Raw genomic sequence first — 22,422 nt, forward strand, 5'->3', positions numbered from 1 at the left:
CTGCACAGTGATGCTGGATTAAGCTACAATCAAAAACTAAATTCTCCTCCCCACTTCTCAAATGCAAAAAAACTGTCTAAATGTCCTTTTACTAACCCTGTAGACACATGACAAGTCTTGTTTCTTCTTCTGTTTGCGGCCTGAGAAATCAATGGGATAATTGTACTATTGCGCTGCTCATTAACTTTCCAATAACAAGCTGGGGTATTTAGTTTATTAGGCTGGACTAATAGATGTTTAATAGGAAGGAAGATTCACAACACCTTTTTTATATCTGGCTGGTCAATGGCTGACCAGAATTTAAGGTAAAACAAGTTACAGTTGATGAATTATGATATCAAAGCATTAGTCAGATTTCTTAGATTATAAACTCTTTTGGGCAGGGTCCTCTCCTCCCGTGTCATTGTTTGTATGTGTCTGTCATTGCAACACCTTTTTAATGTACAGCGCTGCTTAATACGTTGGTATAAATGCAGTTTAATATAAATCTAAGAGCCGTGTCACACTGGTAATCTTGACCCTGACGATTTGAAACCAGCATCAGATCACGAGGAGACCACACTCCAGTCCAAACAAGAGGTCTTGGTACTGACATACTTTACTGGTTACATTCACTCAATTTGGAAGGGGGGATTTTTCACTCGGATGGCGCAGATATTGTAGCAGTCCCAACATACACAAGATTCCCTAATTACAAGATCTGTCGTAGCGCATTTGCTCAGAATTCAAGAACAGCTGTATGTCAGAGAATGCTGCAGATACATTCCTGTGAGTAGCTGCAGATAATTAGAGCGAGCTCCTGGTGTGACAAAGCCCACCTAGCTGCTGAAGAAGAGCACAGAGGTGAGCTGTGACTGCAATGAGCTCTTTAGATGCCAGCAACAAATGTTCAGGCTAAGGCTTAGGATTAGCTAACCCCCGAGGTACACACAGGTTATGTATGTGCGCACATGAATGTTTTACATGGTACATTTTCTTCCTAAGCTCCTCAGCTGCTATCATCACATGCTCACGTCCATCACAATAAAAGCAGGTGAATGTAAGGTGTATTATAGTGTTGCTCGTGTAGCAATACACTACGAACCACTCTCCAGAAGAGCATAACAGACACACTTGAGATATATATATATATATATATATATATATATATATATATATATATATATATATATATATATATATATACATATACACACAATAAGAAACGTGTTGACAGATGGTACTCACCCAAAAAAATCTTTTTATTGTATTTATGAATCAGAAGAACATAAAACCTGACACACACATAATATACATGTATACAGGGAAGGAGATGAGAGAATCACAATGAAATGTCAGACCTTGGAGAAGAATTTAGTGATATCAGAGCCATATTTTGAGGCTGTGGAATGTTTCTTTATCTGGCTCCTATCCTTTGCCTGTCGGGCTGTTCTCTGAGGAAAAAAAGATTAGGTTAAAAAACACAGTTCTCTCATTCAAAAAAATTCTGCTAATAACATTTTATTTCAGCTTTACATAGACCCCAATGCCAGTATTAGAAATTTGCATTTTTATAGATAATATGTAGAAATGTTAGTTGTGCCTAAGCAGTACCCTAACAAATCTACCTTGTAATAAAGTCCTCCTGAAAAAGCTTCCTGGCATGTCTGCCTAGACACTCATATAGCCTCACAGCTGTGTACTTGCTGTATAATGATGGGGAGAGCTCTGACATGAGGAAGCAAAGCCCTGCCTCCCAGGAGATTTGCCCCTATAGATCAAGATACAGTAACTCAAGAGGGGAAAAAACAGCTGCAGGGAGATTGCAGGCAATATGACCCTGAACTACTGTTTGGACACAAGTTAATTTCTTGAATGCCTGGGGGAAGAAATAATTTCCTTTGGAAAGCTGACAACACAATGCTTCTGCAGAACTGAAATCCCAAGCAGTGTTGTCAGCTTTGTCTACATTCTTCCCTGATGGGCTACAAAAAAAACCCTTAATTAAAAAGCCAATAGTGATACCTTTGGAAAATATGCAAATTGATAAAGCGTACCAATTCATCAAATCACCTAATTATATATAAAATGCGAGCAAACGTTTTTGAACAAATCTATTTCGTATTAATAGAAATGTTAAAAACAAACATCCATTCCATCCAAGAGTATAGTCTAAAAAAAAGGTTTTGCTCTAGACACGTTTCAAAGACACATACTGGTCTGCTTCCTCAGGAGTTCAATTTGAGATGTACCAATTTCAACAATAATGAAAACATACAAAAATCATTGGTATATATTTAATTCTTGATGACATATTTATAGAAATTACAGAAAATTATCAAAATGCATGATTGCCAAAATTCTCATTCCCTAGAATGCCAATTGTGAGCCAGGACTTCTTGTCCATTAGGGACCTCACAAATGCTCACTTGGGCAAACGTGCACACATTGGCCGTTTATTAAATTTTCATTAAATAATAAATAATGGTGAAAAACAATACAAAGCCTTAAACCAAAGCCAAACCAGGCCATGCCATGGGGTGAAGAAACATTAAGATTGGAAAAAACAAGAGGGAAAAACTAAGAAAGTGAGGAGAACACAATAGCAGACAAAGGAAGATGAGGTTAGGAAATTGTAGGGGAGAGTAAAAGGGTCAAGAGCTATCCCAGCATTATTAAAATAAAGGACTCCCAGGGTCCAAATGTTCACAAAAAGAAATGGGCACCTATTTCCACAGACATATTTCTAAAATCTTATGAAAAGGCCAAAAAGAGTTGATTATGTCCAATCATCTTGTATAGGTGTAGCAAATGACAGCTCCCTTTGTCTTCCCACATTTTCATTTTAAAGTGAACCATTCAGTAATTTTACAAGTCTGCATGACTAGATTACTCATAAATCACAATAAGCAGTACCATTTTTCAATAAAGCTTTTATCAATAAAAATCTACCCTTGAGCTGCATTCTTGTGATTCTATAAAATGAGATTAAGTCAAAAGCAGCTGCAAGCAGGAGGAAGAATTTCCTCAGTCTTCATCCCCAGGGATCATATTGGAACATTGTAGTAGCAGGAACCAATCCATGTCAGACATATTTGCTGCAAGCAGGAGGAAGAATTTCCTCAGTCTTCATCCCCAGGGATCATATTGGAACATTGTAGTAGCAGGAACCAATCCATGTCAGACATATTTGAACAAAGCCAAATCCTGCAAGCCAGGATTTTCATGGCTGTATCACCTCTGAACTGGGCTCTTAGTCCAAGAATTAGATGTGAAAGTTGAATGACAGAACAAAATGGTACTGTCCTCCTGGAGAAAAAAGTAAATGAGGTAATTGTCAGGGGGCGTACTGTGATCTCATTGAGAGGTTATAAATCCCTGGAAGTGTGGCTCTTACACAGCACTTAGTATGTATGCCCTCTACAAAAAATATATTAGATGTGCAGCCACTTTTATGGTGACATTCTCCTCTATCGTTCTCAACAAGGAACTATATAAAAAATTATAATATATATTTATATATATTTATATATATATATATATATATATATATGTGTTAAAGGAGGGTGCAGCAATGGTTTCTGGGTAAGGTATTATATTCCCAGAATGACTTGCACTGTAAATAAGGCTTAGCTGAAGCTTTTGGCATCAACAAGCATGGAGTGTCTCATCATCTGAAGCTTCTCAGAGCTTGTCGGGTTGTCAGGAGGCAGTTACATTACTGGACAAGTCTGCTGCTTCTCACTCAAATTGCCTCATTAGCAATTTAAAATTTGCAGAAATTAGAAAATGCAGATAACGAGGCACTTCCATTTTATCTCGTACGCTCTTTAGAAAGGCGAGCCATAAAAATTGCCCCAATTAGGAGAGAGCAGAGACTCCACTCCCGTGCTGGATTCAGGCGAGAAAGTCACCTTCCACTACTGCGCAATCAATCCAAGGCATTAAAGGATTGATATGGACAGTTGTAAAATAATTGAAAGGAACGCAGCGCTGTTGATGCCCTGATCTAAGCCTTTTTCATTGTCTCTGGGCAATAATTACAGCTAATTACTGCGTAGATAGGAATAGAGAGTAATTTGCTCTCTCTACACTTCTTGCCCAATGAACAATGAAGAATCGCCCGAGTTTATGTAATAAAATTAGTGTTATTTTAGTTGGGAAAATAATGTCAATCTGGTTCTGTGACATGCTGTGCCAGAGCTCATCTCCTCAAACTTCTTTGAAAAAGTTCAACATTCTGTAATTCTAGCAGAATGCATCTATGGACAGTCGAAGGTGTACAAAACTCTGCACACTGCAGAAAGAACAGACAAATCTCCTTTTTAATTATAGGTAATTATACCTAAAAGAGATTTTTCAATTTTAGATCAAGCAGGGCTGTCATGCTGATCTAACACACTTGGAAGAAGCATGTAGGTTAGAAAAGTCAGAGTGAAGTTCAAGTTTATCATCTGAAAATTGTCAGTGACTGCACATGACTTATAAATGTATATTTAAACACATATACATACGCTGGAGGACGTCCAACATTATCTAGTCCCTTCCTCTCCCAGCCTGAAGGGGTGGGGGAGAGGGGGTTTAAAAAGTACAATTGAAAATCAATAAAAATCAATCAATTGAATCAATAAAAAACCGAACAAAATATAAGTGTACAAAACTTTTAAACAAAAGTACATTATAATTGGTTTGTAATTGAGTGTTCTCAGATACAATGATAAGAAAAGCATCCTGTGCTCAACTTGCACATCCACTAATCAAGGCAATTTGATATTTGCATTTCTCCTCCCAAAAGCTAGTCTACTCCTTATATCATGGCTGAGAACCCTTCTTTATGACCCTTTTTTAAATTAGCATGTATTCTATTAAAAGAACAAACCACTCCTAAATAAACAGTAGATATTATCATTCTGTATAACCTTGTTATCTCGTGGCACTGCAGGCACTACACTGATCATTGTTACTAAATATGCGTGCATCCACTAATCACAGTTAGATGACTTTTAGGGTTATAATTGCTCGGCCTTTTTAGACCTTTTTTGACATGATGGGATTCTTAAAATAACTTTCAGGTCTTCAGGGACCCCCTGCTATAATTACTATATCATAGTCATAGTACATTGGCTAGCTGGTCAGTAGGAACAATGCCTCTTACATTCCTGACCAATTGGAAGGATGTGGCCCTTACAGATTGCAGTTCATTGGTGTCAGATTTAGGAGACACAAATTGTGCAAGAATCTCTAAGCAACCTTTAGAGAAGCCCTGGTTGAGAAACACTATGATAGTCTGAAATCTAAATGCTCTTCTGCCAAGCACCGCATCCAAACACACACACACAGCCAATTTTCTATAGCTTATATTGGAATACAGTCACAGTTTCAGTTCTAAATAATTGTAGGATCAAACTTCTACATGTCTCCCAAATAGAAAAATTCCCAATAAGGAGGGTAGCTGGAGCTCCTCATTATGAAGAGGTAGTTTCTATGCCTAAATAATGTACCCTGAAAAGTGCTAAACACACAGGAATACCAATAATGATGCAGAGTGTGATTCTGTCAGACATACCATGATTGTGACATCTATACACTAATATCGACAAGGTGAGGCAAAAAAACTCTAATGAAGTAGAATAAAAACCACTCAAACCCACTGAAACTGCAATCAATTAGACACCTATACAGATGGCAAGTTTAATGCTCTCAGTGACCCCCGATATTGACAACACGGTAACGCTAACAACACTGACATTTACAAAAACCAAATACTGACAGCTGTTGACTGTAACCTATAAACTTTGTACACTTGTATTCATGTTTGTGGCTACAAATGAATTAGGACCTAAAGAGATAAAAAGGTTTGAATGTCTTGCAGCACCTGATGTCCAGAAAGAGAAAATGTGCAAATATTAACATAATGATGTCATGCTCTAAACCTGATTAAGTATGTAAGATAATAAGATAAGTAAGTAAGATATTTGAACTGAACTTTAGTACAGCCATTTTAGGTGCCTGTTTTACAGGTCTGTTTCATTGTTATTCAACAATTATTAAATGTTTATATATATATATAGATATATATATCTATATATATATAGTAATATCACTTATCATTACAGGTGGAAAGCTGTGGATCCCACTGCGATCCTAGTCCAGTCAGTCCTGCGCAGTCCCGTCTTTCCTATGTGGGCTTGACACTGGGTGCTGCCATCTTCTTCATTCTATGTCACCCGATCTTACACTGTACAGGTGCAAGATCAGGTGACACACCTTTCCCGAAAATGTTTAAAAAAAAAAAAAAAAAAAAAAAAAAAAAAAAAAAGGCCGAGCTGCACATGCCTGATCTCAAAGCAGCCCACAGCCTCTGTGACATATGTACCCCAGGAGGATCTAGGTTTCTCATTTTGTCTTCACTTCTGCGGCAGTAAAGTTGAAGGGGAGGGGTCTCCCCTTCAAATTAAAAAAAAAGGTTTTAAAAAAATACTGCAAGATAGCAGAGAGGTGAAGGAAGCACAGACAGAGTGAAGCAGAAGCAAAGTGATCCTTGCACTAAAGGTTATAAGGTACAGCTTTCTCTGAAAAAAGAACATCACTTAATATCTCATCAGATTAGCGGTCAGGATCACTCACACGCCACACTGCAGGTATAGAGATATGAGGCTCCCGACACAGGAGTGCTTATTACAAGAAACAGGTTGCCTTTATTTTTACGAGGAACCCAAAACATACATTTTTTTGGCACTGCTTGAATACAATTGACAATTCTACATGTTTTCGTTAGATAACAAATCCTCAAAAAAAAAAACTCAACAATAACAGAAAAGGCCTAGAACCATACCTCTTTGTGGCAAACTGTACATAGGGTCTGCAGATTGTCCAGGGAGCACTGACCTCCCCCACCATAAACTGGTCGAATGTGGTCCACTTGCCAGAACTGGCCTTCTGTGGGGTTGCGGATGAGTTCATTAAGCTGCAGAGAAAAAAGGTTACACATTGTTTGTTGTACATCTGAAAACACAACACATAACAGGGCCATTATTAGCCCCGATCCCCCTTATTTCCAGACGCCTAGCTGTCACACAGCAGTTTAATGCCATAGTAAAGCAACGTCGCTGTGTGGACCCCATTAAATTTGGTGTCTGACAGCTATTGCCATGGGAATGCGAGAGTACAAGTAATCAGGCAGTTAGGATTTTTGTACATCCCCACATACTCCAAACACTGATGCCTTCAATTAACAGTATGAAAACATCTACAATGGCCGAACTACAAGGAGGAGGACACAAAGAGTGAATCCCTTACAACATAATGATGAAAAAGAGTCATATTTCTGAACTACGACACCATGTGAAATATGTCCATTATAGATAACTAGAGCCCTGTGTGCGTCTCAATGCAGTACAAGATATAAAATAAATTGTACTGCGTGGATTGCCAGGAAGATATTCCAGCAGTTCTTCATAGAGTGTACAAGTACACCAGATATTTCTAACCTTATGTCAGTAGGGATGACAGTTCCCTAACTGATATATAGCCCCCACCCGTCTATGTGCCAACCACCTTAGGTAATAGGATGGGAGATTTCTGGAAGGAGAAGGACTTCACAACTCATAATACATGTCAAATGTTTGCTGTCCCAGGCAATATTTTGAATCTGCAGGGTACTTTATCCATACCTGCTATAAAGGAACACCGATTTGGGTCCCATTATCCTTCATGTTAATGGACAAGTCTAGATGAGAAAAATTACAACTTCTGTTATAGCCCACTCACCTTTCTTGTTCTCCTCCAACCTTCTTGTTTACCATCTGGAGATCTGAATGCAAAGCCTCTTGTAAGCTCCTGGTCAGAGAATAAACAAGGCTTAGAACCCCCCCCCCCCCCCCCGTGACAGTGTTTTGGAATGGAAATGAGGATATCAGATGTCAAAACTGCATCATGGGAAGGAGGTCAAAGCTCCCTCATACTCAGGCGTTTTGGGTATTTCCAATGGATTCAACAGATAAATCCAGCAGGAAGGAAGTTCAGTGAAGGTAAGTATTCAGGTCTTTTATCTTTGCCCTTATTTTAATACAACTTGTCATAACTGATTTTTGCACAACGCTTGTTTTCAGACTTTCATTATGGCCTCCTTGGTTCGATGACTTAAATTGCTGAGAAAAAAAGAGGTATGATGATAAGGAGCTTCTGTCTTTGTTCTGACTACCCTGGTCTGCATAACTGTCATCACCCTCCCTAAAAAGGGGAGGATTAGTCGTTCATCAGTCAACCATGGAGGTTTGATGAAAAATGTCCCGGGGGGGGGGGGTAAATACATAAAGCGAAATAAGGGGGTAGAGAGAAAGGTAGATACAACAAAGTAAAAAGAGGGAAGTACATAGCAGGGAGGATAGAGATAGAGAGTGGAGAGAGAGAGAGAGTATAAAAAGTAGACAGAGAGAGTTAGATAGAGATAGGTATCGGGTTGGGGGAACAATAAAAAAAAAAGAAATACAAAAAGTGGTAGGTAGAGAGAGATGAGGGGGTAGCAAGAAAGGTAAATGATAGGAGTTGGGAGGTAGGGGTGGACAGAGATTTCTAAATGATTAAAAGGACAAATCTGATTGGCTGCAAACTGTAATGAAGAAAGTTTCTTTATTTCCGAAAGGAGCCCTTTGATGAGCAAACATTCTGCACCTACTATAGCCACCTGAACATCTCTGCTGGCTGTCATTACCAATAAAGGCCAGCATTATGTTGCCATGGAAACAGACCTGCTCTAATTGAAATGGGCCTCATTTATCACGCCTGAAATAGGAACTGTCTCTAGTGCCTCGCAGCAGGCAAACATGCCCTGAAAGCCGACACCTGGAGAATGGAAGTCTTCAATCTGATTGGTAGCTGCAGGTCAATACAGACAGTTCCTATCTCAGACGGTCACTATCCTCCATGTAAAATGGTTGCCGAGTGGTATAAATCAGGTTTTTGTTTTTTGACAATCCCAGTCCGAAACAATAAAAATGACTGGAAGATATGAGGCACCCTAGGAAGTCCTCAATTTAGACACTTTGATAGGAGTCCCAATACCACACAGTCTATTGTAGCAGCACAGGCTTAAAATGTATTTGTGTATAATGATTAAAAAAAAAAAATTAAAAACAAATAAAAATTGGAAATGGATGACCTCTCCTTTGTAAATTGACAGTTGCCTGGGGGTCATGCTAATCCATGACTTATGTAACACACAAGTCAGCAGATCAGGAGTTCCGTTTACTGTAACTTGCTGTATTCTTGTTAAAGGTCAATAACCCAGGAAAAATGGATGTTACTGGATCTGCTTGATGACCAGGCAGTTACCATTTTTATGACATGGTTGGCTTTGACAACCTCTGTGCTTCCTTTACACCTTCAGAATGACACAGCTGTCAATGAGAGAGGCACACTGACAGCTGAAGCCAGCAGGCCACAGCTGTCACAGTGCAAGGAAACAAACAAATACATAACAATAATAATCAATTTAAAAAATCAAATCAGAACTTAAAACTGATGTGTTTAAATAAAGAATAAAAAAAGAAAAGTAAGCAGAGTAAAGCCCCTATAAAAAAATTGCAGAAATTATTTAGACAAGCAAAATATTTATTCCACTACTAAGTTAACAGACGCTGTTATATTTGGTCTGAGGATCTAGGCTTCAATGGTTCATTAGGAGATAAATACGAATCTGAACAAGGCCTTAGGTTAGCTTAATTATTGATTGTACGTTTCCAGAGGCCAATAAAATGGACCGTCACAAAATAAATACCTATTATTTGCAAGCTGCTTCTCATCTTACCTGGTCTAGTGGTAGCTGGGCCATCCAGGTGTTTTGCAAGAGCGTTTTCCTCTGGCTCATGGGTGCATCCCGTACACTCAAGTACAGCTCGTGCACATTTAGACAGCACTGCTGGCACACGCCATGCTCAGTTTCAAAAACTTTTGCCCTCATGTAACTTTGACTGGAGCGGATCAGGAAGTCATCGTGGCATTTTTGTGAGCAAAAGCGTGAATCCCAGGCTGGTGTGTGATCTTGCATCTGGGGGCAAGGCTCCTGGCACTGCAGACACAGAGGGTTCCCGGCATCATCCAGAACCTGCAGATAACCTTGCAGATTTGAATTTTCCACCCCTTCGTCTGCCTGGCCTCCATCAGCTCCTGGAACATTTCTGCTTTCTGTCCTAAAATTGGAAACATCGTTGGAGAGGGATGAGTAATCACAGGAGGGATGTAAACCATATTGCTTAAAATGGCCTGCATAATAATCACTGCCTTATTACGACGTCACACTGTGAAAATAATAAGAGGCATAAAATTGTACAGGAAGCAAGATCAAGGATAAATTGTTAATTTTGTGATATTGTTACTCTCGCCCATTGTGCTTTTTACATTAAAGTCTCTATTCATTTCTTTTTAACACAGCCTTACTCAGTCCCCCCCCCCCCGGCGCTTTTCCATTTAATTTGCACATATTGCATAGTCTGTGAGCTATATTTACACTCCTAAAACAAGATCACTGCTAAATTATTCATATACACTTTGTAAACAGTGAAAGAAGAGACAAATTGACATTAATTTTTCAAATGCTTCTGATGATAATAGTTAGAAAAAATACACCAAGCGCAGGATAACAAAAAACAAACAAAAGTGGAATAAAAAGACTTAAGCTACGTACACACTTCCAATTATTATCGTTGGAAAACGAACGACGAACGTTCATGCATGATATATACGAACGATCGTATAGCACCGATCCTGCACATAGAGGTTACTTTTTTACGAACGATTTTTTGCCCAATCGATCGTTCGTCGTTCGATTGGAACGATAAAAATTGGAAGTGTGTACGCACCTTTATTGTCCAGCTACTGATTTGGTTTTGTAGCAGTTCTTTTTTTGTCTCCAATGGGTAGAATAACACTTTTCAACACTATTCCTGTTGCAAAGGGAACCCCCTACCTTACTATTTAGGTTTAGGATAATGTGATAACTATGACTGTCAATCATAGTGATCAAATTGGGTTGTTAATATACCAAACCCACTGGCTGGGCTGACTTTTTGCTTTGCACAGTTTGAAACACAGCTCATTTGTTACCCAGTTGGGGCTGAAAATTGAACCCTAAGCTAAACAAATATAAATACAAACCAAATGTGTATTACAGTTAGGTCCATAAATATTTGGACAGAGACAACTTTTTTTAATTTTGGTTCTGTACATTACCACAATTAATTTTAAATGAAACTCAGATGCAGTTGAACTGCAGACTTTCAGCTTTAATTCAGTGGGTTTAACAAAAAGATTACATAAAAATGTGAGGAACCAAAGCCTTTTAACACAATCACTTCATTTAAGGGGCTCAAAAGTAATTGGACAAATTAAAAAGCTGAAAATAAAATGTTAATTTCTAATACTTGGTAGAAAATCTTTGCTGGCAATGACAGCCTGTGGTCTTGAATTCATGGACATCACCAGATGCTGGGTTTCCTTCTTTTTAATGCTCTGTCAGGCCTTTACTGCAGCGGCTTTCAGTTGCTGTTTGTTTGTGGGCCTTTCTGTCCGAAGTTTAACAAGTGACATGCATGCTCAATTGGGTTCAGATCAGGTGACTGGCTTGGCCATTCAAGAATATTCCACTTCTTTGCTTTAATAAACTAGTGGGTTGCTTTGGCTGAATGTTTTGGGTCATTGTCCATCTGTAATATGAAACGCCTCCCAATCAATTTGACTGCATTTATTTGGATTTGAGCAGACAGCATGGCCCTGATTTATGAAAGCTCTCCAAGGCTGGAGAGAATACACTTTCAGAAATGAACTGGGTGATCCAGAAAACATGGAATGGATTTTTAAAAATCATTTGCTATTTTCTAGCAAATGTTTTGAATCCTGAAGCAGATCCATTTCAGGTTTGCTGGATCACCCAGCTTCACTGATGAAAGTGTATTCTCTCCAGCATTGGAGAGCTTTCATAAATCAGGGTCTATGTCTCTGAACACCTCAGAATAAATTTGGCTGCTTCCATCCTGTGTCACATTATCGATAAACACTAGTGTCCCAGTGCCACTGGCAGCCATGCACGCCCATGCCATCACACTGCTTCCGCCATGTTTTACAGATGATGTGGTATGCTTTCAATCATGAGCTGTTCCACCCCTTCTCCATACTTTTTTCTTGCCAAGACAGCTTCAATGTTGATCTTGGTTTCATCTGTCTATAGAATGTTTTTCCAAAACTGTGCTGGCCTTTTTAGATGTTTTTAGACAAAGTCCAATCTAGCCTTTCTATTCTTGAGGCTTATGAGTGGCTTGCACCTTGCAGTGCACCCTCTGTATTTACTTTCATGCAGTCTTCTCTTTATGGTAGACTTGGATATCGATACCCCTACTTCCACTGTTGTTGTGTTGTTCACTTGGTTATCTGTTGTAAAGGGGTTTCTCTTCACCATGGAAATGAATCTGCGATCATCCACCACTGTTGTCTTCCATGGACGTCCAGGTCTTTTGGCGCTGCTGAGTTCACCAGTGCTTTGTTTCTTTCTCATGATGTACCAAACTGTAGATTTTGCCACTCCTAATATCGTAGCAATTTCTGGGATGGGTTTTTTCTGTTTTATGCAACTAAAGGATGGCTTGTTTCACCTGCATAGAGAGCTCCTTTGACCGCATGTTGTGATTTGTCCTCCACATACAAGCACCCCCCCCCCCCCCAATCAACTCCAGGACTTTTATTTGCCTAATTGATAATGACATAACGAAGGAAAACTATTTTCAGTGAGAATATTTGGGTTTGCAAAAGCAATTAGTTAACACGCAGCAGATATAAATACATGGTAGCTATCAAGTAAGATATACAAATGAAAGACTGAGCTCAGAGTTCAGCTTTGACGGGAAAACCAGTCCAAAAATATACTACAAAGTGTTTTGGAAAATGACATCAGCGAGTATTTACAAAAACAGTGTACAAAATAAAGCCTTATAAACCTTGTTTTTATGTGTAGTTTTAGTTTTTTAACTAACAAAAACCTGAAAACACACTTAGCAAACTATAAAAAAAATACAGTTTTTTTTTCTCATTGTTTTGGCACACAGACCCCTTGGCTGTGGTGAGTTGCCTGGTCCTGGTATTGGAAATTCTGCTGCTGTTTGATAGTTCCTGGTAAAGCAGTTCCCTAAGCAGCAAACTTTAAGCACAAGTTTGTAAAATGTGCAGACATCATTTCAACCAGCTTTAACTTTTCATTATGGTGTCTGTGCCAGGATATTAGTCTGAATTTCACAGCTTCAGCAGGTCAGACCTCTGCTCTTCCGATTGTTATTAATATGGACAGCAAAGTTCATTACATGGAGGACTGAACAATTAAGACAATACCGATGTCCTTATTGCCAGTGCTCACCGCACACCATGGCAACACTAAACATCCAGAGTTTTTTTTTTATTCCTGAGATGAGAACTCAACAACTCACGGCCCTGATTCTTCCTAGCTCTCAACTCTCTGTATTGACTATTTAAAGGAACTGAACTATCAGCTTATGTAGATGTAGCAGCAAATGTAAATCCAATCAATAAAATCTCATATACGCTTTACTATGTCATTTCAAAAACTGAATTTCAATATTTTTTAAATCTGCACTTTTCATTAAAGTAATCCATGGCAATTCTACAGTGAAAATCCATGTTTAGGCACTTCCCGTTATAGTGGGAAAATGCTCTGTCCCTGTCTTCCAGCTGTGCTCTATGTATTGCATATGCATTGTCACCCTGTACAAGTGGTCATTGAAATGTGCACAGGCATGGTCTACTATTGTCACTATTGGAAAAACTGTCCTTTCTATGGAGACAAGGAATGGATGCAAATGCTATAGAGACAAGGAATGGATGCAAATGCAAAGAGGATGCAGATCAGCTACACTAAAACGCAACTCAATATTATTGTATGTATTATAGGAAACATTTGAAAACAGAATTTTTTTTTTCAAAATTACACTTGTTTATGATATACAGTGCAGCAACCAAAGAAAATCATTTAGGGGGTTACATCTACATTCATATAGATAGTTCAATTGTAAGCAATTTTAATTTTTTTTTAATCCCTGTTCTGATTTCTGTGTAAATTCTCATTAAGAACCATACTGGCTCATACAAGACTGTGCATATTGCTTTGAAATGCAGCATATTAACAAGAATTTACTGTTTTAGGCACGGGGAGCAACAAAAATAGGCCCAAATGTTTCAGGCATAGAGGAGCATGTGAGAGGCTTGGTGATTGGCTACTTAGGTACTTACCTCTGTGACATGGTAGTATTGGGAGCTTACATAACATACCTCTTAGATTGTAGTCTCTTCAGGGCAGGGTCCTCTCCTCCTTTTGTGTCACTGTGTATATCTGTCTGTCATTTGCAACCCCTAATAATGTACAGCGCTGCGTAAATTATTAGCGCTATATAAATAATGTTTAAGGGGACAGCTAAGGGAACATATTGTTTTGTCTTGCATTGCATTGGCATAAGTTCATTTAAAGTGTTCATTCACACTATGTGAAATTTTATTGCAATGCACTACCATGTGTTAAGGCATGTTGCCTTAAAGCAAAACTAAACAAAAAAATGGAAAAAAACTACGAACAGGCAAGTTCTTTTTTGCAGAAGGTACAGGGTATGTCTCCTCTGTAATAAAAACAAATTGTTTGCATTTTTTTTTTGTATATTGTAGACTGAGCTGTGCATGCTACTCTACTAATGAACTGGGTTGCAATTCAACATGAACAGCACAGCAACACAAAGTGGTTCATTCCTAAATCTCTATACATTGCTGAGCATTAAAAAGAAACTAAAGATCCACTTTGTGATCAGACAGGGCTTTATTCCAAAAAGGAAAAGGCAATGTTAATATTATTATTCTGCAATAAGCATTTTTGCCTGCCTGATCACTCCATGGAACTGACAAAATTGCTAAGCTGCGCCTGCATGGCCCAGCATTGGTTGTCTCTGAGCCAGGACAGCACACAAATTTAAAAGTTTCTAATCTGAATCCTACTTCTACAGCCTTTTTATTCTACCATTACAAATGTCATAGAAGACTGGCGGACTGAAGGCAGAATAAAATTAGGAGGTACATTGACTCTGACCTATGTTTAGCTCATACTGTTTGAATTTATTTACTGTTAATTGGCTCACCAGCTCAACCGGAAGTCTGATATTTTTTCAGTAAAATTATATTTAAATGACAGTGAATATTTATCCCAACAGTTAATAATTAAAGAACGCAGAATTTACTCTGGCTGGCCTATTGCAGCTAATCTGTGCAGCTTTAGTTCATGGTCGATGCTTGTTACTCACTTACTTCATCTCTTCCATCTCAGGCTATTTCTAGCTTAAATGGGTAAGAGCACCTAAAATAAACGAACGTTCTCCAGCTCTCTCTTTATCGAGAACACTGTCTATCAGTGCCTTTTCAGGAGCTGGCACCCAGAAGTTACCATTAATCATTCCCACCAGGTGCTGCCAATCACTCTCCCAGGACCAGTGTCAATCACTCTCACTGGGCACTGTCAGTCCTACAAAACTTTCCACATAAATCAGCTGCCACTAAAACTTACCAGATTCATCTCAAATGAACTGTCACAAAGCACATTGCCTATCTCTAAAACCTAAAGTGGAATCTGTTTTTCTATCTGAATTACTCACTAACTTGCAATTGCACACAAATTAAGTTTATTAAATGTTCACTTTCAGACCTTTTTCTTGCAATTGAATATTTCAAAAATTGACTAGATAATTCCTTGGCATAGCCCCCTCCTCAATGCTTTCTTTTCTTCTGGGAATGTCCAGTTACAATCTGTGCTGGTCATCTACTCACTAACCTTTATCCAGCTGCCAAGCATTTATTAAGGGAAATACAATGTGTTACTTGAGTGAGTATTGGTCAAAGTGATATTACATCCAATATGGCCCATCAAATACAGCCTTCTCCCCAGTCCCTTTTTGCTGGGTGCACCCCGGCTATTTTTGGGTTGTTGCTATAGAGTTGGGTCACAATACAGGGGCTGCCACCCACCTACAATTTCTTACCACCTGGCATGAAAACATTTCTGGCTTGAACACTGAAATGTCTCAGAGCTTTTTGATGTTCACACAAAGAGAGGTATTTACATATACATATTTTAAATGCAAATACATCCCTATGGGTCGATTATTGTTAAAAAAAAAAAATGGTCTGCCAACTGTCTAGGATGCTGAATAAACTATGTTTCAATGTATCAGAAGTACAAAGTGGCTCATAATATGAGGCTTCAAGAACAAGTATAAAAATTAAAGATTCAAGTCAAATAAAACCAAAATGTGGAGTAGCAGGTCACTGGTCATTTAAGGATCATAGTTAGACTACTCAAAAAGCAATGAGTAAAAGTGCAGTTTGGTCAGCCTCTGCTTTTGCTTCAAACTCAAGCGTGTATGTAGGTTAGTATGATGCTTCATACGGATGAAGGTAAAGAAACATTATTCCAAATCATTATTATGTGCACCTAGTTTTACAATCATCAACGATGACTTTTGATGGCAGCTAATGAATGGGAACTAAACAGTAAAGAACCCTATAATATAAGCATGAGAATTATAACATGGCTGTTCTAGCTGATATTGTGCATTGAGAGCATAGAAATACAAACTTGTGGTGTTAAAAATCCAATAAAATAATTCAATTTCTCAGTCTATAACAATAAATTATAGTATTTATTAAAAAGCTGTACCAAACATTTTGTACAGGCCTTATTCGGCCAAGAATCATGTTCTTCTGGCCAAGGGTTAAACTGCTTATTGACATTTTCCATAATATGAAACAGTTTAAAAATGTTTTTAAAAACAGAGAAGGGGTTTAGGGGATGTGCAAAACTGATCAGCAGTGTCCCTGAGAAATTGTCAAATTGTTACAACCCATGCCCTCCCAAATATATACCAAAATTTATTTATCTGATTAAAATGTATCCAGATAACTAATATAATTACAATTGGTCCAAACTCAAAGTTTCCTAAATTTTCCTTTTTATAATCCAAAGATTATTAATATTACACAGTATTTATATAGTGCAAACATATTACGCAGCACTTTGCAAAGTCCATAGTCATGTCACTAGCTGTACCTCAAAGGGGCTCACAATCTAATGTCCCTACCATAGTCATATGTTATCATATCATAGTCATATGTCACAGTCTAAGGTTAATTTTGGGGGGAAGTCAATTAACTTAACCCCATGTTTTTGGATGTGTGGTTCTCTATATATCTGTATGGAAGCCAAGACAAAGCTGTTTAATAATTTTATTAATTAAAATGTAAAGGTTGTTACTGATTGGGACAGCCCTTAATGTATTATAGTGTATTGTGCTAATGATGAAAGTAGTAGTAGTATTACTTGTCTTACCTAATAGACAGAAAATACTACCTGGTCAAAAATGTTAACGAGTCTTTAACATTTGAATTTTCAGTTTACTACAATGACCAATGAAGTATAACACTTAGACCCCAAACTTGCTCTGATATAAAGTATTAGAAGTATTAATACTGTAAAGTGTAACAGTTTAGGCTTTAAGGCTTTTTCAGTCTAATTTATAGAAACTATAGCACAGACGGTCTCAAGGGGAATCACAGGAGAGAGGAAAGAAAAGTGAGGAGATGGTAGAGGGGGATGACAGGAAAGACAACAGGGAGGGGGAGAATATAGAGGTGGGAAAAGGAGAAAAAAAGAAAATAAAAAGGTAGAAAAGAGAAGGAATAGAGAGGAAGAAAGAAGGACAGAAGGGACGGGATAGGATAGAAGATGAGAGAGGAAAAAGAGAAGGGAGCAACAAAAACGAAAAAAAGAAAAGATTAAAGCTATGAAGAGAGGTAGGAGGAAGGGAGACATATAACTAGAAAACATATCAATTGCTTGCTTTTTTCGCCTGGTCATTACTCCAAAAAGAGTAACTGCTGAACATATATCTCAAACCTTACATTTTTCTTGTAACAATTCAAAGTTTCATCTGTAATGTGAAGGAAGTGAAAAAGAAATGGAAAAGAGGGAAAGGAGAAAGAGTTTATGAGGATACTATAATGGAAAGTAAAACAACTACATCAGACAACTTCCTTTAAAAACAAGCCTTTTTTGCAGGGTGAAAACTGCTAGTTTTCTGTGAGGAAAAGATGTACTTTAAACCTTAACATCTAAAAAAAAGCAGTAAGAGCAGTAATAAAACCAGCAAACAGGTTTATCAAGGCAACTGTCAGAGCACATAGCACTTACTGAGTGGGGGGTCCTGCAGCTGTACCCACAGACACCTTCCCTTTGACTGACGATGTACATTCCCTGCTGACAAGACGCAAGCTTCCCCCGCTGCTCTGAACTTTCCTTAATGAAGCAGCTGCAACATCCTCTTTGGTCAGGTACCTGAGAGTAAAACATGATCAAACAAACTACATATATGTGTCTGACACTCCATTACACTGACTAATGTTCTGTGTGCCTTTTGGTATTTGCACTTTATCATGGGCACATTATTGGGTCTGGTTTGGTTCTTTGCTTTTGTACTTAAATATTGATTTATTTTTGCATTCAAAAATACACCTCCATTTTAAAATAGTTTCACAAAAAGGCGATCTTAAATTTTTAACGTGTGAGAAAGCAGTAAAGTAGGTAACGTGTTCCTAATTGGAAACCAAACACTTTCAGCTCTAGAAGTTAGAGTCCTCGCTGCATGAATCTGCGATACATCATCTAGAATGTTACACAGTGGGGAGACAATGAAGTGGCCACACGTTGGGTTTATACACTATAAAAACGAATACAGGCCTCTCCCCGTACTGTGTAGGCGCAGACAAAAAAATTAATCTGGTTTATAATATGGTTCCTTAACAGTGTGAGCCCAAACACAAATATCAGGTTAGATACCAGCACATGCTCTTGCAAGGTGGGTTGGGCAGTCCTATAGTTCTCAATTGGAGCCTAAATAAAAAGCAACATTGAAACATTTGCAAATTGTACTCATTTCCTGCTTTCTTTTGTTATGTTTGTATGAGAATATGTGTTGCATGCTGGCTGGTTCCTGTAGTGGTCTATCTACAGTCACTCATGTGTACAGACAAAATTATATAAATCTATAAATTTGCCCAAGACATCAATGAAAGCCTTAATATTTGCATTCCCAAACAACTGATGTTGAGAAGATATTCTCCAGTCAAACACAAATGTCTCTAGACTCTGAAGACACAGTCTGCTTGTTGATTTATTCTAACTTCTATCCAAAAGCTCATCTTGCATAGCTGGTTTGCTTTAATGGGCATTGATGGGCTGCATAAGTTTTATATACACGCTAAAAACATTTTCTGCAAGTATATTAAAATACAAGCTGACCTGCTAGAAATTTAAGACTTCTATGTTGTGTTGATGCATTGTACTTAAAGCTAAATTGCAGGCATATGACTACATCTATACTGTTTTATTTGTCAAATGATTTGTATTTCTGTCCATCCAATTCTTAAATATAAAGTTGGCATGATACCCTTTCCCTCCTGCCTGTGACTGGACTGCACGAAAACAAGTATCAGTGTGATATGCTTATTGCTCTATAACAGTGCCCCCCCTCCTATCAGCATGTACCTTGAATGCTTTAAGTTGCTCTTTCACAGATTGTCTTTAGGAGTTCTCCTTTTCTGGTGTCCTCACAATAGGAAGCAGCAAAAAGCCCCAGTAGCAGAACTGGAACTGTGAGTACATAAACTATAGCTGGATTAAAAGTATGGAATATTAGCATTGTTCTTACAGACCTGTATAAAGGATCTCTTCTTTTTCAATATACAAAACTCTCTTTCTAGCAAGACCTGCAATTTGTTCCACTGCAAATGGCTTAATCCTGCCCTCACATAAATGTTAATTTGTGCCTCTGCAGTTTTTGCTAATCTGAAATGTTTAGAGAGCAGCCATTGCCTGTCTGTCAACATAGAGGCTTCGCTATACCTTTTAGTGCTGATGTGCGCTGACTGCTGTTTGGAGATCTCTGCTGTGGCCAGGACAGGGCTGGTAAAGATAAGAGCACTTTTCCGGATTACACGCTGCTTCATGGTTGTCAAACTGTTCCATTCTCTGACGAACCTGAGAATCTAGAATAGAAATATGAGAGGAGATGGTGGAATTACATGGTGGAGTACACCTGGAGGAGTTCTTGGAGGATCTTTGATATCTGAGACATACCAGAATAAATTCAGGACATTACAAAAGTAGTTAACACTTAGATGTCTACAGGTATAACATGGGGGCTAGCATACATGACAGCAAAATAAACAGTACAAAAAAAATGAACAGTTGTAACAGACAAGAGCCCATGTTCAGCAAATATACAGACACAAGTTTTACCCTTGTTTTAGTGCAAGATTCGCAATCATTTGGCAAAATCCAAGTGGGATGCTAATTTTTAGGAATTTCAAAACTGGCTGATGAATAGCGGTGGTTGGATAGTTCTGATAAGAATAGATTCTGACTTTGTATTGGAACCATATCCCGGTGTCTGGGATTGGGATTATCCAGTCCCACTACTGCACTGGCACACTTGTCTCAGAAGACTGTGCCTGGGTAACCAAGAAACCATTCTGCTACTGCTAGTCAGGGACATAGCTTGGAGCTAATCTAAGGAAAGACAATACTTTTAAAAAAGAAGAAAGGTAGACAGTGCTTATAAAGGCATAACTTCATGGTAATGATAGTCAGAGACAGTGCATGCTGCTAGTTACTTATTGGTGAAAAGTGCTTTTGAAGAAAAGTGCTATTCATAAAAATCCATAGGAACAGTGTTAGGCAGGTCAAATCACAACAATTATTTCCAGTTATACACAGGCATTGGTCAAAATAAGGTATCCTGCATTTAAACTAAACCTCCGCCATTTTAGTAAGTGGCTTGCAAGTGCTCCAGGCCAATTTATTTTAACAAATTTTGTTATTGCCTATTTGTGACATTTCCTTGCTACTTATTATTCCACGGTCACTTGATAGTGTATTATAACAAAGTGGGGAAAGCATCTTTTATAATTTCATCAATGTGTGGACATTTCGAAAACAGCGTTGTACACACAGAGCAACATTACATTTGGCACACATATATCTAGACTCTCAAAGATAAGGCCTCAGGGATGCGGTAGGGAGAAGTAGGAGGTAGTAAGAAGAGGGGTAGGCAGTGTAGAAAGTTGATGATTTTTTAGACTTATTTTATTGGCCTGAAACAATGTATCTAGGGAGAATACTGCTTACAAGGCCACTGCTGTAATGTGTATTTATGTCGACTTGTCACTGGGGGGCAGTATGAGACTATAGTTTCTATACCGAGAGCAGACAGCTGACTGCTGGATCCTCTGACAGGACGGAATGATCAAAGCATTCACAGCAATACGAGTAAACCCGGCTGGGGCTTATTTGCACTGCTTATCTCACACAAGAACTCAGCTGGGTCAGACAAAAGGTTTATTATCTCATTCATCATCTCAGTTACAGTGGAGAGGTTAAGAAAGAAAACATAATGCATTACCCTGGAGCCAGGGTTGCTCTTTCTGAGTGTTCTCGATTGCCTCTTCTGTTTGTAGATAATATTTCTGTCTCTCAGGAAATCAAGTCAAGTAGTTAGTGTAAATCACAGGAAACCAGAGTTGATGGGTTAGAGAAGCTGTCTGATGATGCACAATTATTACATCAGGAAGAAATAGAAGGGAGAAGTATAGAGGAAGATGCCATGGTGGCCAAACTAAAATTCACTGTCTTGGTTTTGCAGCTGCTTCTCTGGTAACAATAGTGGATTTCAAGTGGCGGAAGTTACTAATAGTGGTACTAATGGTGGCAGTGTGACTTGCCCAACCACTGGTATTTAATATTCCACAACATGCTACCAAAACAAAGCCCATAGAGAAGGTAAAAAAATGTGTGCGTCAGTAAAGCAGCAGCATCATGACATTCTGCATGATGTGATAACATCCAGCTCGTTTCCAGGTTAGAGGCATAGTAAAATTTGATGCATAGGGGAGAGAAGAAGGACTCTCATGTTTTGCCTCACAACTATGGAGCTGTTAGAGGGGAGTGGGATATTTTTAAATGAGCATCTACCACAGAAGGAGAAAAAGATATATACGATATAGGAGGATTTGGTGGAAGAGCATTAGGAAATGCCGGAGAAGGAAAGGCAGGTACTATGGCAGGAGGTAACACAGGTCATTAGTCTCGAACTAATGAGAAGGAAGAAGGCTTGCAATGGGGTATAGGAGAAGGACTCAGCATCCCCCTTGGCAAACATGACATAATGTATGCTTGTTTTCACAGCGATAAGCATATTGTTAGTATCAGAAAGAAGACTGAAGATAGATAGCCACACTCTTAAACCCTTGAATCCAAAAACAAATTTGGGGAATTGTTCAGGCCTTCTGAAAGAGAGG

The 22,422-nt window shown here is 38.5% G+C and overlaps 1 protein-coding gene across 4 annotated transcripts in view; it reads right to left on the reverse strand.

Annotated features, from left to right (window-relative positions):
• Positions 1-22,422, reverse strand: part of ZRANB3 (zinc finger RANBP2-type containing 3) — a 197,292-nt gene that overhangs the window by 2,355 nt on the left and 172,515 nt on the right. For 3 of the 4 annotated variants that reach the window (XM_072418092.1, XM_072418089.1, XM_072418090.1), the window contains 5 exons: positions 19,970-20,112; positions 18,260-18,403; positions 9,788-10,169; positions 6,815-6,946; positions 1,341-1,433 (listed from right to left, as the gene is read on the reverse strand). In XM_072418092.1, coding sequence (XP_072274193.1) covers positions 1,341-1,433; positions 6,815-6,946; positions 9,788-10,169; positions 18,260-18,403; positions 19,970-20,112 — 894 coding nt within the window. Of the gene's footprint in view, positions 1-1,213; positions 1,434-6,814; positions 6,947-9,787; positions 10,170-18,259; positions 18,404-19,969; positions 20,113-22,422 lie in introns of those variants that run through there. The other variant, XM_072418091.1, reaches the window with a different exon arrangement.

Source organism: Pyxicephalus adspersus, chromosome 7 (genome assembly GCF_032062135.1).
Source record: "Pyxicephalus adspersus chromosome 7, UCB_Pads_2.0, whole genome shotgun sequence".
Taxonomy (NCBI): Eukaryota; Metazoa; Chordata; class Amphibia; order Anura; family Pyxicephalidae; genus Pyxicephalus; species Pyxicephalus adspersus.